This window comes from Rhinoderma darwinii, chromosome 5 (assembly GCF_050947455.1).
Source record: "Rhinoderma darwinii isolate aRhiDar2 chromosome 5, aRhiDar2.hap1, whole genome shotgun sequence".
Taxonomy (NCBI): Eukaryota; Metazoa; Chordata; class Amphibia; order Anura; family Rhinodermatidae; genus Rhinoderma; species Rhinoderma darwinii.
Window position 1 is genome coordinate 210087507 of NC_134691.1, and position 15853 is coordinate 210103359.

The window sequence follows — 15853 nt, forward strand, 5'->3', positions numbered from 1 at the left end:
GCCCCATGTTAGAAACTGAAATACCAGTAAAACACCAAGAAAAAGAAAGCTTCATACTTACGTATTCCAGGGCGACGTATACCTCAGCCATCCTGCAGACTTCAATGGGTAAATCCTGCAACAAATAAGCAGCGTTTCCGCACATACAATTGACATGCTGCGGATTAAAGGGGTTATCCTGGGACCAAAAATTGCAGTGCAATAATATATTTATGTGAAACTAAGTAACTAATATACTTTAATTAAAAATTCTGTACTAAATGGTGCAGTTCAAAACTCCTAAATTTATTCAGGAAGTGCTGGAGCTTTTCTAATAGTGATGATTCTCCAACACAGCCCCACGTCACTGAGCTTTTTCTTCATGTGCTGTTCGTGAACATGACCGCAAGGGGCTGTTACATTGCCTATTGCTTGTGTCCCGAGCAGAGCATCAGCTAGTGCTTTTCTTGGAACTCCAGCACTGCTCCCGACGTCCATATTTGGTCAATTCAGGGTTTCCTATCGCTGGAGTCCCCAAGCAGAGCATCAGCCGATGCTCTGCCTGGGGACTCCACAACTTCTGCCGACGTCATTGTCACTGTCCATATATGGACAATGACGTCGGCAGAGCAGTACTGGAGTCCCAGAGCAGAGCATCAGCTGATCCTCTGCCTGGGTACTCCACAACTTCTACCTATGTCATTGTCACTGTCCATATATCAGTTAATTGCGCTGAATATCGGTTATTTATTTTTTTACAATTAATTGCCAATACCCACTCTAGGACTTTCCCCGCCCAGTAGTTATAGAACTTTTTGGTGACACAAGGGGGACCTACACAATATTAGGCAGGTGGTTTAAAGGCTATGTACACCTTTTGAAACTTTTTTTTTATTTTTATAGAAATGTGTATCGGTCTTATTCGTGCAACTTTGTAATTATATTTTATTAAAAATAATTTATACTTTTTTTACATACAAACTAAAAAAAACTTTTCAAAGGTGTACATAGCCTTGAAATTCTGTTTGGAATTTTGAGGCAGATTTTGATCTGCCTCAACGTCGTTTGCCACATTTTTCGCCGCTTTTTTAGTTCGCGCCCATTGTGCGCCACGGGCAAAAACGCAGCGAAATACTCTTTCTCTGCCTCCCATTGATGTCAATGGGAGATCAGAGGCGTAAACGCCCAAAGATAGGGCATGTCGCTTTTTCCCGGTAAAAAACGCTCGTGGGAAAAAATGCGTCCGCCTCCCGTTGAAATCAATGAGAGGCAATTTCGGCAATTTTTTGGCACGTTTTCCGACGCGGTTGCCGCGTCAAAAAACGTGTAAAAACTCTGTGTGAACTGGGCCTTATGTCTCAAATCTGTCATATTTATTGTTAATGAACTTATGTGTTTGTGTAAATAGGTTTATAAAAAAATCTTCTGTTTTAAATTTTTTTCATAGGGTCCGAAACTCTTTCCAAAGTACAGACAAAAATATTTCACTACATCTGGATATTCACTTGAAACTGAAGTTAATCCGTTCATGTACAGAAAAGTAAAGAAGGGACTTATTGGCCTGTTAGGTGCAAAAATGTATTTTGCTTCTCAAGTCATATCTCCTCATGGTTACATATTAGGTAAGAGTCCCATTTTAATTCTCTCTGTACTAGTATTTTGTGCTTGTCTACAACTAATAATTTGTTGTCCAGTATCTACAAATTGTTTACTTTTTCCAAGAATTAAAAAATAAGTAAACTTTGCAAAGTACAACTCCTGTATGATTAGTCTTATCTTATGATTCAAAAGGCAAAACATCTCTAAGTAAATTCAGTCAATTATAATGTCACCGGCACGTTCTGCTCTCCTCCTGCCTGTGCCCATATGGTGTTTGCGTGCTCGTCCCCATTCTTAAAGGGCTAGTATCCTTGACTCCTGTGTCCATGCACAGTGTCCGTGCCCAGTGTGTGTGACGACTTCCGTGTCCATGAAAACTCCAGTGTCTATTACCAGTTCAGTTTCCGAGAATCCGGCACAGGCCAGTTTCCGAGAATCCGGCACAGGCCAGTTTCCGAGAATCCGGCACAGGCCAGTTTCCGAGAATCCGGCACAGGCCAGTTTCCGAGAATCCGGCACAGGCCAGTTTCCGAGAATCCGGCACAGGCCAGTTTCCGAGAATCCGGCACAGGCCAGTTTCCGAGAATCCGGCACAGGCCAGTTTCCGAGAATCCGGCACAGGCCAGTTTCCGAGAATCCGGCACAGGCCAGTTTCCGAGAATCCGGCACAGGCCAGTTTCCGAGAATCCGGCACAGGCCAGTTTCCGAGAATCCGGCACAGGCCAGTTTCCGAGAATCCGGCACAGGCCAGTTTCCGAGAATCCGGCACAGGCCAGTTTCCGAGAATCCGGCACAGGCCAGTTTCCGAGAATCCGGCACAGGCCAGTTTCCGAGAATCCGGCACAGGCCAGTTTCCGAGAATCCGGCACAGGCCAGTTTCCGAGAATCCGGCACAGGCCAGTTTCCGAGAATCCGGCACAGGCCAGTTTCCGAGAATCCGGCACAGGCCAGTTTCCGAGAATCCGGCACAGGCCAGTTTCCGAGAATCCGGCACAGGCCAGTTTCCGAGAATCCGGCACAGGCCAGTTTCCGAGAATCCGGCACAGGCCAGTTTCCGAGAATCCGGCACAGGCCAGTTTCCGAGAATCCGGCACAGGCCAGTTTCCGAGAATCCGGCACAGGCCAGTTTCCGAGAATCCGGCACAGGCCAGTTTCCGAGAATCCGGCACAGGCCAGTTTCCGAGAATCCGGCACAGGCCAGTTTCCGAGAATCCGGCACAGGCCAGTTTCCGAGAATCCGGCACAGGCCAGTTTCCGAGAATCCGGCACAAGCCAGCACTTGCGACAGTTTGCTCAGGCCATGGATCCCGCTGGTTTTCCCAAAACGGCAGTTCAAGCCATGCAAGCAGACATGCAAGATCTCCAATCACGCCAGGATCAGCTCCTGCAAGCAGTCAATTCCATTCCCACACACCTTGAGTTGGCTTCTGTTGCTCCCCTGGCAACCTCTCATGTTGCTGCTCCATCTACTCCTCAACCAGTCATAACTTCAGTCAGTTCTAGGGCCGGAAATTCTTTGCCACATTCACACCGTTATGATGGAGATGCAAGAACCTGTCGAGGCTTCCCCAACCAGTGCAAAATCTATTTCATGCTGCATGCACATCTGTTCCCATCTGATCAGACCAAAGTAGCCTTCATTGTCTCCGTACTGTCTGGCAAAACTCTGGCATGAGCGAACCCCACCTTGGAATGTGTTGGGCCAAAGTCTTCTAATCTGCAGCTGTTCATAGATACGTTTCGTACAGTGTTTGAGGACCAGGCCGTACGTTTTCAGCCGCTGCTTCGCTTCTGACATTCCGCCAAGGAGAATTGGCGGTAGGAGAGTACGCTATACAGTTCCGTACTTTGGCAGCAGAGCTCGCTTGGAACAACAAGGCCTTGGTGCCAACCTTCTGGCAGGAATTAGCCAGTAAAGTCAAAGATGAACTGGTGATCTTCCCTCTATCCTTAATGCCCTGATCGATATGAGGTTCCGACAGCCTGCTCAGGAAGTCCATCGAGAGAGAAGGTCCTACAGACTGGCAACTAATTTTCAGAGACCCCTGCTACCCTCATCTGTTGCCCCTGAAGAGCCTATGTAGTTGGACAGAGTCAGACTGTCTGACCAGGAGCGGCAGCACAGACGTTCTGCTAACTTATGTATGCATTGTGGCTGCAAGGATCGTTTTGTTTTGTACGCCAATGTCCCCAGAAGCTGGAAAACTCCAGCACCGAGAGTTGCTAGGAGAAACTACCCTAGGTTGACCGATGCCTTCTGCAAAATTCTCTTCTAAACTCACAATTCCTGTAACAATCACCTCGGGTGAAGAATCAAATTCTGTTTCTGCCTATCTGGACTCTGGAGCATTTGGGAACTTCATCCATCAGGCCTTAGTAGACTGTCTCCACTTGCCCACGACTCCTCTGGAGAAACTGCTAGCAGTAGCTTCCGTTAATGGTCAACCGTTGCCAGATCCAATTCTCTCCATTACAGAACCTTTGGGGTTACAAAGTGGGTGTTCTACATTAACGTTCTGCCTAAGGCTAATAATTCAATGCTGCTGGGACTACCATGGCTTTGCCAACACTCTCCTGTCCTGTCCAACATTCTCCAGTGGGGATCCCAATATCTACACCGCTGTCTGCCGCAGGTTCGTCCTATCCAATCTCCAGGGCCTCAGTCAGTCCCTGGTCTTCCTCCACAGTATGCCTTTTATGCAGATGTCTTCAGCAAGAAGGAGGCTAAGATCCTGCCTCCTAATCGTCCCTACGACTGTCCGATTGAGTTACTTCCTGAGACTTCAGCTCCTCGTGGACAGGTATATCCTCTCTCTCTGCCTGAAACGAAAGCCATGTCTGCATATGTCAAGGAGAACCTTGAGAGGGGGTTTATCAGGACGTCTACTTCTCCAGTCGGAGCCAAATTCTTCTTTGTAGAAAAGAAAGATGGATCCCTCCAGCCCTGCAACGATTATCGTGGTCTGAATAAGATTACCATCAAAAACAAGTACCCCTTACCGCTGATCTCCAATCTCTTCGACTGAATCCGTGCAGCCAAGATATTTACTAAGCTGGATCTTCGTGGGACTTATAATTTGATACGCATTCGAAAGGGAGATGAGTGGAAAACCACATTCAACACCAGTGACTGTCACTATGAGTATCTCGTGACGCCCTTTAGACTGTCATGCTCCAGCTTTGTTCCAGGAATTCGTGAATGATCTATTCCGGGATCTGTTGTACTGGTGGAGTAACTGGATGACCTCTTGGTTTACTCACCTGATCTTACGACACACCGGAAGCATGTTCGCCATATCCTGTCGTGGTTAAGGGGGAACAACCTTTATGCCAAACTTGAAAAATGTATCTTTGAAAAGAAATCCTTACTCTTCCTGGGTTATATAGTTTCTGACCAAGGACTTCAGATGGATCGGGAAAATGTCAAGTCTTTCTTAGATTGGCCTCGTCCCCAAGGTCTCTGTGCTGTACAGTGGTTTTTGGGCCTCGCAAATTTTTACTGTCAATTTATACCTAGCTCTTCCTTGCTTACTGCTCCCATCTCAGCCCTCACCAAAAAGGGAGCAAATTCCAAGAATTGGACTCCCGAACCCAAAACTGCCTTTACTGAGCTTAACAGTTCCTTCACTTCTTCCTCTGTTTTAAATCATCCAAATGTTTCGCAACCGCTCTCGTTAGAGGTTGATGCCTCATCCATTGGTGCTGGAGCACTTCTTTTCCAAAGGAACTGTAGGGGGAAAGCTGTCTCCTGTGGTTTCCTCTCCAAACTATTCTCGGCTGCAGAAAGAAACTATTCCATTGGAGATCGGGAGCTCCTGGCTATTAAATTGGCTCTAGAAGAGTGCAGACATCTGTTTGAAGGTGCTGCAGACACTGTTGTCATCTACACTGACCATAAAAACCTTGCCTACCTACAGCCGGCACAATGTCTGAATTCACGTCAAGCCACATTGTCTCTGTTCTTCTCCAGGTTTAATTTTCTACTCCATTTCCACCCAGCTGACAAAAATGTCAAAGCAGATGCCCTATCCCATTCATTTGAGACTACCGACCTGGAAGAGGATCCTCCGCACATCATCCACTCCTTCCATGTAATATCAGTTGCTCCTCTACAAATCGGAGACATTCCTCTGAACTTTAGTTTTCGCCACTATTGGTGGCCCACATTGCCCAAAGATGATGTGAACTATGTCTCCTCGTGTTCCCAAAATAAAGTTTCTCACACCAGGCCTGCGGGTCTGCTTCAACCTTTGCCTGTCCCAAAGAGCCCATGGTAGCACATTGTCGTGGATTTCATTACAGATCTCCCTTCCTGATAGTGGTACATCCATTTGGATCATTGAGGATCGTTTCTCAAAGATGGCACATTTCGTTCCTCTGTCTGGCCTTCACTCGGCGCCCACCCTGTAAATAGCACCCCTCACCTCCCCATTGTAGATGGCGCCATACAGCCCCCCTGTAGATGGCGCCATACAGCCCCCCCTGTAGATGGCGCCATACAGCCCGCCTGTAGATGGCGCCATACAGCCCGCCTGTAGCTAGCGCCATACAGCCCGCCTGTAGCTAGCGCCATACAGCCCGCCTGTAGCTAGCGCCATACAGCCCGCCTGTAGCTAGCGCCATACAGCCCGCCTGTAGCTAGCGCCATACAGCCCGCCTGTAGCTAGCGCCATACAGCCCGGCTGTAGCTAGCGCCATACAGCCCGCCTGTAGCTAGCGCCATACAGCCCGCCTGTAGCTAGCGACATACAGCCCGCCTGTAGCTAGCGCCATACAGCCTGCCTGTACCTTACTGCTCTGCCATAGGGTTCAATAGTATCTGCGTCCTAAGGACACAGATACTATTGAATGTGGCGTCGCTACTGCTACAGCAGTCATAGCGTCTGCTAGTGGCGCCACCGGGCATGGGGTCCCTTGGGTGGCATGGGCATATATATATATGTATATGAAGGAGCCCATTTACCCTCTTGATGAGGCCGTTTTGTAGGTTATGTACTTCTAAAGATTTTAACCCATCTATGCATAATTTGCCTAGTCTGCTGATCATTGCTGCAAAGTTACTAGTCCCACTTTATTGGCTTAGTAGGGAGCCACTAAATATACTGATGTGGACTGTTAAAATTAATCAAATCTTCCGACTTGAAGAATTGTCCAGCTGGGAACCTAACATGAAAAATTTGCTGACATTTCGGCTCCATGGGTACCTAGACATCAACCTACTCTTCACTAGATGGCTCCTAACTCCCCTCCCAATCATTTCTGAGGTAATAATGGTTGTAGGCTGGGTGAAATTTTAATTCAATATGTGCTATGTATTTAATGGCTGTTATACTCTGAGTAAATCCTTCCAGGATAGTTACATGCTGACAAAATCATCCATCACTTTGATTTCTGATATATATATATATATATATTTGTTCAAACGTGTGCTTAACGTTTTTGTTTTTTTTCTGTTTCCATATTGTTTGTTGAATGCTATTTTTCTTTCTCTTGCTGTAAAAGTCAGGTTTTTTACACAAACTACTTAATCTGCCGGGGTTTTTTTTAACGGCCATCACACAACTTCATTAAAATCAATGTATTTCTATGGGGCTATTCACACGGCCGTGAAAAAATAGGACTTGTCTATGAGGGATCCGTGAAAACAGGTCCCGTACAGATGCAAATCGGCCATGAAACTCAGTGATCAAAAAAAATGTAAATATCGGTTTATCAGCAATGCCCAAAATAGCTGCGTCCTTAAAGCTTAGATGGTTAAGTACCCTAGAATGCTTGGGCTGAGCAGCCTTACACACGTACCGTAGTTTGAGATGGCACTGAACGATATGGATCCACACCTTTCCTGTAAGTCTAATTACTGGCTGTGTATAAATAGTCTTTTTAGCTTCTTAGCTCTTGAGAAACTTTTGTGCATTACTGGTGTATTTATATCAGTCGTTTGTCGTATTTTAATGCTACAAATTTCTTAATTTTCAGCAAAAACCACTATTTTTACAAAAATTTAGCTCCACATCCGCAACAAAAAAACACAAAGAACTACTCCTATAAATAAACCCTTTATCCAGGCTGCACTGACTTTGCTGGTTAATGAAACATTGGGAAAGAAAAAGAACTGTCAAAGGATCTGCGAGTAAAAGTAGTTGATCTTTATAAAAATTAGGAAAAGGATAATAAATTATATCTAAAGATCTGAAAATGCCAATTAGTTGTGTTCAAACTCTGATCAAGAAGTAGAAAATGAGGGGTCGCAGTAATACCAGGCCACGTTATAACCAGGTAGAACAAGAAAGATTTCAGACACAACTGCCAGGAAAATTTGTGGGGATGCAAGGAAAAGCTCTACAAGCAACTTCTACTGAAATACCGGCTTCTCTGAAATAAAGTGGTGTGGCTGTTTCTGCATGCACAATAAGGAGATACTGGAACAAAGTGCTGCATGGTTTAGTCGCAGAAAAAAAACCATTGCTGGTGAATCGCCACAAAACATCCCATCAGCCAAACAGCCCCTAGAAAAAACAATATTTGTTTGGAGAGGAGTAAACAAGACCTATGAAGGGAAGCACACCAACCCATATCGTGAAATGGGGAGTGGATATTTGCTGTTTGGGGGGGTGAGATTTAGACAAAATTGTTGGCGGGATGAATGCTGCAATTTATCAGGAAATATTGAAGAAGAATTTCCATTCATCAGCCAGGAAGCTGCGTGTGGTGCGCACTTGGACTTTTCACCATGACAATGATCTGAAACAAGGACAAGTTGACCCTTCAGTCTGTCTGCAGCAGAGGAAAGTGAAGATTCTGTAGTGGCCATCCCAGTCTCCTGACCTCAAGATCATTTAGCTGCTGTGGGGAGAACACTGATGCAGTCCATCCTAGACCACCAAATAATTTACATTATCTGGAGGCTTTTTGCCAAGAGGAATGGACAGCTTTACCACAATAGAGTAGGCTGCAAGCCGTCATTGCAAGGAGGCAATGCATGATATTAAGAATTAAGAGTATGAAAATGCTTGAACAGGACAGTTTTATTATTTCCTTTTATTGCTATTGTTTGTTTAACGTTTGTGCTATTCTGTGATACATAATTGTTTTATTAAAATAACATTAAAATTAACAGACATTTTGTAGGGTCGCTTGTGTTTTCCTAAAAAAAAGTCACACATCTTACTAATTTCACCTGGGGTATGTAAGCTCATGAGCACAACTGTTCTTCTGTTGATTTTCATAGATTTTAACACATTGAAGTACCAGAATCTTACTCTGTTTGTTTTATTTATTCTTAGATATAGAAATTGGCTTGGATGAAAATGGGTTTGTTTTGCCACATTGCATTTTGAAGAAGTCTTCTAAAAGGTAAGCATACTGTTCAAGATTTTATCAGAAAATGCAAAAGAGGTACTACACTGTTCTAACTGTGAAGTTATGACATAGGAATTGGTAATGGCAGAAAGTGGATTGATTCATGGAAGGGTTAGTCATTGTGCTATAAAAACACAATATACAGGATTACTAACATTAAATGTGGCGTTACAGAGTAAAACTTTTGCAGCTGGAGGAATCTCAAGTAGACAATGGAACATGGATCTTTGATGTTTGACGTTTCTTTAGTAATAGGCCAGGAGGTTGCAGCAAAGCGGCAAGTTCCAGGTCATCCATTATTCTGCATGTTTGGACAGAAAGATTGTCAAGGCTATGTGAGAAGTCCGGAATCCACAACAAGGAGCAGTGAAGGTGGCAAATTAGTGTATGACATAACACAACATGGTGCCATTATCAGATGTAGATGGCAGGAGGCATGAGTTGCTGGAGGTAACCAAAGGTCTGTCTAACCACCTTAAATAAAGACCAAGTGACTAGTGGCAGCACCAAGCCACTTTTCTAGTTAACTGAGCAGTTAGGTAGTAGGTGTGAATGTTAGGGAGGCAAATTCCAGTCTTAGGCCCCATGCACACGAACATATTTTTGCGGGTGCAATTCACCCGCAAATCTGTGTGTGAATTGCGGCCCCATCCATTTCAATGGGCCCAAGCACACGACCGTGGTTTCCACGGTCCGTGCATGGCACAGGAGCCTGGACCGCAAAAAGAACGGACATGTCTTATTACGGCCATGTTTTGCGGTCCAGGCTCATAGAACTGAATGCACGCGGGCATGTGCACGTCCCGCGATTTGCGGGTGACACTCCGCGGCCGTCCGAGCCGCAAGTCACGGCCTGTGCACACCACTACGGTCGTGTGCATGAGGCCTTATCCTTCATCCTAAATAGCTCTCCTTCTGAAGGAAGAAAACTTTCTCTCTAGGGCGACCTATTGGTAGCTACTTTTTAAATTGTCTGACTTATTAAAGTGAATAATGCAAAAAGGGAAGTAGATTACTGTTTCTAGGAAGCACTGCTCAGACCAGAGTTAGACTAAATACATACATTTTATTTGGACAATGCGTTTCGAAATTTAACACAGTTTTTCATGACTAGGGATATCAGCCAAACCAGAGACACACATCTGTAGACAGCACTCTGCTAAAACCTGCATCTAAGGCATCTCGCCTAGCCAACCAGTACCCTACTCTGTTCTGGAAAGAAGCGGCGCTGTCTACTGATCGGTGTCTTTAGTTTGGCTGATATCCTTAGTCATGTTTCAAGGGTCTTTAACCCAGGGCCGCAACGTCCATGAGGCGAGATGAGCATTTTGCCTCATGCGGTGGCCTGCTTCGTTTCTGAGGGTGCGGTGGTGGCGCCACTGAAACCAACCGCCGCCACCCCCTTCTGCACTATAATTGTATCTGCATCTATGGGACGCAGATACAATTACATGGATAACTAGTGCTGGCAGGACAAAGAGCATTAGCTCCGTGCCCTGACATTCAGTGCCTTTCAATGATGCAAGCAGCGCGATGTCATGGCGCCGCTTGCATTGTTCAGAAGAGACCAGGCCTATGTTGCTAGAGGACAGTGTGGGAACGGGATCAGGTGAGCATGTAAAGCTTTAGTTTTTTTCAGTAACCATTGTGAGTGGCTTTATTTACAGGAGGGCTCTATCTATAGGGGGCTCTATCTACAGAGGACTCTGGGTGGCTGTATATGGGGCACTATCTCCAGGACAGCATTTTCTCCAGGGGGCTCTATGTGGAGCGCTGTCTCCAGGGGGCTCTATGTGGAGCGCTGTCTCCAGGGGGCTCTATGTGGAGCGCTGTCTCCAGGGGGCTCTATGTGGAGCGCTGTCTCCAGGGGGCTCTATGTGGAGCGCTGTCTCCAGGGGGCTCTATGTGGAGCGCTGTCTCCAGGGGGCTCTATGTGGAGCGCTGTCTCCAGGGGGCTCTATGTGGAGCGCTGTCTCCAGGGGGCTCTATGTGGAGCGCTGTCTCCAGGGGGCTCTATGTGGAGCGCTGTCTCCAGGGGGCTCTATGTGGAGCGCTGTGTCCAGGGGGCTCTATGTGGAGCGCTGTGTCCAGGGGGCTCTATGTGGAGCGCTGTGTCCAGGGGGCGCTATGTGGAGCGCTGTGTCCAGGGGGCGCTATGTGGAGCGCTGTGTCCAGGGGGCGCTATGTGGAGCGCTGTGTCCAGGGGGCGCTATGTGGAGCGCTGTGTCCAGGGGGCGCTATGTGGAGCGCTGTGTCCAGGGGGCGCTATGTGGAGCGCTGTCTCCAGGGGCGCAGTCTACTACTGTACAAACCTATACGGCAGGGGTTACACTGAATTTGCAAATGATCTCTGTCCTGAGCGGTCTTTGTGCTGGTACTTCATTTATGTACTGAGCTTGGTTCTGGTACTGTATTTATGTACTGAGCTTGGTTCTGGTGTTTTATTTATGTACTGAGCTTGGTTTTGGTGTTGTATTTATGTACTGAACTTGTTTCCTGAGCTGTATTTATGTACTGAGCTTCGGTCTCATGCTGTCTTTATGTACTGAGCTTGATTCTGGAGTATTTATGTACGGAGCTTGGTTCTGTTGCTGTATTTATGTACTGAGCTCTGTTCTGGTATTGTGTGTCTGTGTGTGTGTGTGTGTGTGTGTGTGTGTGTGTGTGTGTGTGTGTGTGTGTGTGTGTATATATAATATATGTGAGCTTGGTTCTGTTGCTGTAATTATATAGGATATATTTACAATAACAAAATTACAGGGCAGATGGAATTGCTACAATTCATTGTCTATTTAATGGGAACCTGGCTGGTAGTTTTAATCCCTTGAACCACCACCATGCCGTAATACATGACCTGACAGTATTTCCAAACATTCCCCTGTATGTTTTTTTCAGATACAGCAAACGCTTTAAAGTCAACTTTAAAAAACAGCGCACGCTTTATGCTAATTAGTCTTTAAAGGGTCATGGGACGGTGGCGCTATCCTGAAGAGTCACATAGTCTTGCCTCCAAACCCAACTTTCCATGCTTGATTGACATCTTCCTGACTGTTTTACATCACTACCAGTCTCCTCCAGCTTTCTCGGATGCGCTATTGCCTTGTACTCCAAGGGCAGGCACTGCGTAGCAAGGTATACTCTGCAACGGCACATCCGCAAGAGTTGGAGGAGGCTGGTAGTGATGTAGAACAGCCGGGAGGATATCAATCAAGATCTGGGAGGCGCCATTTCAGATTTCGCCTCAGGCAGCAGAAAAGCTAGAATCTGTAACTGTACACCCATGTTAAGCATGTTTCAATGCAAATGGGCATACAATTACGCCCTGAAGATGAAGCGGGCACAGGAGCTGTGCCCACGCCATCTGCAGTGCGTGTCGGATATAATGGCAGAGAACGGCGTTTTGTCCAAATCGCTGACGTTCAACCCCTTAGATGCTGAGAGACCATATCACCACACCCCCCCAGAGTGATTGCGGGGTACCGATGGTTGCTTCGGGAACCAGGAAGCCTAACAATAGCCTCCTGGTCAGCCATGTAAGGAAGCCTATTAGGCCCTAGCAAAGGCAGTACCTAATAAGCTGTTAGTGGAAAAATGACAGTTACAATACATTGCACTACATAAGTAGTGCAATGTATTATACCTCCGATCAGAAGATTAGGCCTCCAAGCCCCCTAGTAGGTGTAAAAAAAAAAATAGTTATAATAAACTAATGTTTTAAGTAATTAAAACAAGAATCACCCTGTTTCCCTGATCAAGTCCTTTAGGCCCCCTGCACACGACCGTGCCCATAATATAAAGTATGAGAACACGGTCAGTAAAAAAGCAAAAAATAGGACATGTTCTATCTTTTGCGGAGGCTTTCTACGGCAGTTTACAACCATATATGGGGTGTTACCATACGCAAGAGAAATTGCATAACACATAATGGGGTGCTTTCTCACCTATAGTCCTTGTGAAAATGAAAAATGTTCGCTAAAACCACATATCATTGGCAAAAAAAAATATTTTCAATTTTTACAGTCTAATTCTAATAAATTAATAGAATAAAATAACAAAATATTTATATTCCTGAGGGGTGTAGTTTACTAAATATAACTTTTTAGCATTCCACTGTACTGGTACTTCAGGGGTTTTGCAAATACGTCATGGCATCAGAAAGCCATTCCAGAAAAATCTGCGCTCCCTTCTGAGCCCTACTTTGTATCCAAACAGCAGTTTATGACCACATATGGGGTATTTTAGTCCTCAGGAGAAATTACCTAACAATTGCTGTTTTTTTTTTACTGACTTCCTTGTATTAATGAAGCATTTTGAGCTAAAACTACATATTATTGGGAAAAAAATATTTTTCATTTGAATGCTTCACCTGTGGGGTCAGAATGCTTACTACACCCCTAGATACATTCCTTGAGGGGTGTCGTCTTTTTTTGGGGTGTATGTTTTGGCAACTCAAGGCCTCTTCAAACATGGTGCCTGGAAAAAATCTGAATACAAAGGAGGCACCAAAATCCACAAGGTGCTCCTTCATTTCTGAGGCCTGTGTTTTAGTCACGTAGCACACTAGGGCCATACAGATGTAGCCATCTTCATCTTGACTTTTAAGGCATTACAGTGTCACAAAACTTGTTGTGTTTTGCAATAAATAAAATATATGCAAAAAAATTGGTTAATCTTACCTCCACTTTGCAATCATGCCTGTGAAACACCTAAAGGGTTAACATGGCTCCTGAATGCTGTATTGGGTACTTTTAGGGGTGGAGTTTTTAAAATGGGTGATTTATGAGGGGATTCAAAAATATAGGCCCCTTAAAGCCACTTCAAAACTGAAGTGGTGCCTAAAAACATATGTTTTGCAAATTTTGTTGAATAAACTTATAAGCTTGATAACGTCCTATGAAATATAGAATTAAATTTAAAAAATGTATGCATACATAAAGAAGACATGGTAAACTTTAATTATTTACTAATTTGTGTATTAGGGGTATAATATATGCATTATCCATTTTAGAACCAGAGTATTTCAAATGTAGGAAAATGCAATTTTTTTTTAAAAAAAAGGTCTTTCAATTTTGGATTTTCTTTATAAATAAAGAGTAAACATATCGACCAAAATTTACCACTAACCTTAAGAACAAAGTGTTCCCAAAAAGCGATCTCAGAAGCACTTGGATAAGTAAAAGCATTTCAAAGTTATTACCACAGAACGTGACACATGTTAAGATTTGAAAAATGGGGCTGTATCCTGAAGGACAATATAGGGTCGGTCCTGAAAAGGTTAATGGGTCTGACATTGACTTGCAGGGTAGCTACCTATAATATGCCCCCAGATGTGGAATGTCAACTGTACTATTCAGGCCTCATGCACACGAACGTAATTACGGGCCCATAGACTTCTATTGGCCACGGGTACCTTCCCGTTTGCTTACGGGAAGGTGCCCGTGACATTGAAAAATATAGAACATGTCCTATTTCAGGCCATAATAACGGCACGGGCAGGCCCACAGAAGTCTATGGGGCTCCCGTAATTACGGGTGGCTACGTGTGTGCACCCATAATTACGGGAGTGTTGCTAGGCAACGTCAGAGGATAGTCACTGTTCAGGGTGCTGAAAGAGTTAACTGATCGGCAGTAACTCTCAGCACCCGGGACAGTCACTACCGCTGGAGTTAATAGTATTAAAAGTTAACTTACCCAGAACTCTTCTTCTTCTTCTTCCGGCCTCCCGGGGATGACGTTTCATCCCATGTGACCGCTGCAGCCAATCACAGGCCAATCACTGGCTGCAGCGGTCACATGGACTGCCGCGTCATCCAGGGAGGTCGGACTGGATGTCAAGAGAGGGACGCATCACCAAGACAACGGCCGGATAAGTATGAATTTCTTTTTCACTGCGAAAAGGGTTGTCCCTTCTCTATATCCTGCACTGATAGAGAGAAGGGCTGCCGATTTAGTGCAGTGCAATTTTTGCAGCGAAAACGTGCCCGTAAATACAGGAGGAATACTGGTGACACCGGACCCGTATTTACGGGCACTGGTCCATAAATACTGGTGCAATACGGGTCAAATACGTGTGACCAAGGGCCCGTATTTACGCAAGTATTTACTGGAGGACAAAAATACGTTCGTGTGCATGAGGCCTTAGACAGCTTTTTAAAAAAATAAGCCAATATTTTAAAAGATGACATAATGAATAAGTTCAATTAAAATGGTAATCCTGTATATCTATTTAGGTGGTTACCAGTTTAAACTAACCTCTTAGTGACCACCAATACGTCTTTTCATGGCGGGCACTAATGGGCCTTTGGTTAGGCCGCCGTGAACGGCGGCCCAGTCTAAGCCCTGCACGGGAGTCCCGTGCAGGCTGGAGCCGGGGCTCAGCTGTCTGATGACAGCCGGACTACTGCTCCAAGGACCGAGATCGAAATTTCCTTTGATCGCGGCTGTTTAACCCGTTCATTCTATAACCCGATTTAACCCCTTCCCCCTGCTTGCATTCTGGGCCCTAATGACCAAGCCATTTTTTACATTTTTCCATTGTCACATTCGAAGAGCTATAACTTTTTTATTATTGCGTCGACATAGCTATATAATGTCTTGTTTTTTGCGGGACAAGTTGTACTTTTTAATAGCACCATTTTTGGGTACATATAATTTATTCATTAACTTTTATTAACTTTTTTTGGGGGGAATAGAAGGAAACCTAAAATGTCACCACTTTTTTTGCGCCCTAAATCTACGTAGTTTACCGTGTGGTATAAATAACAAAATAACTTTATTCAGCGGGTTGTTACGATTGCAAAGATACCAAATTTGTATAGATTTTGTATGTTTTACTACTTACACAGTAAAAACACTTTTTTTCAAAATTATTTGTTCTTGCGTCTCCATATTTGAAGAGTCATAACTATTTTATTGT

At 44.8% G+C, this 15853-nt stretch overlaps 1 protein-coding gene across 1 annotated transcript in view; it reads left to right on the forward strand.

The window, feature by feature from the left end:
* The window catches only part of FASTKD3 (FAST kinase domains 3), a 71210-nt gene that overhangs the window by 42287 nt on the left and 13070 nt on the right, over positions 1–15853 (forward strand). Inside the window, exons 4-5 of the mRNA XM_075826915.1 lie at positions 1427–1601; positions 8862–8931. Coding sequence (XP_075683030.1) covers positions 1427–1601; positions 8862–8931 — 245 coding nt within the window. The remainder of the gene's footprint in view (positions 1–1426; positions 1602–8861; positions 8932–15853) is intronic.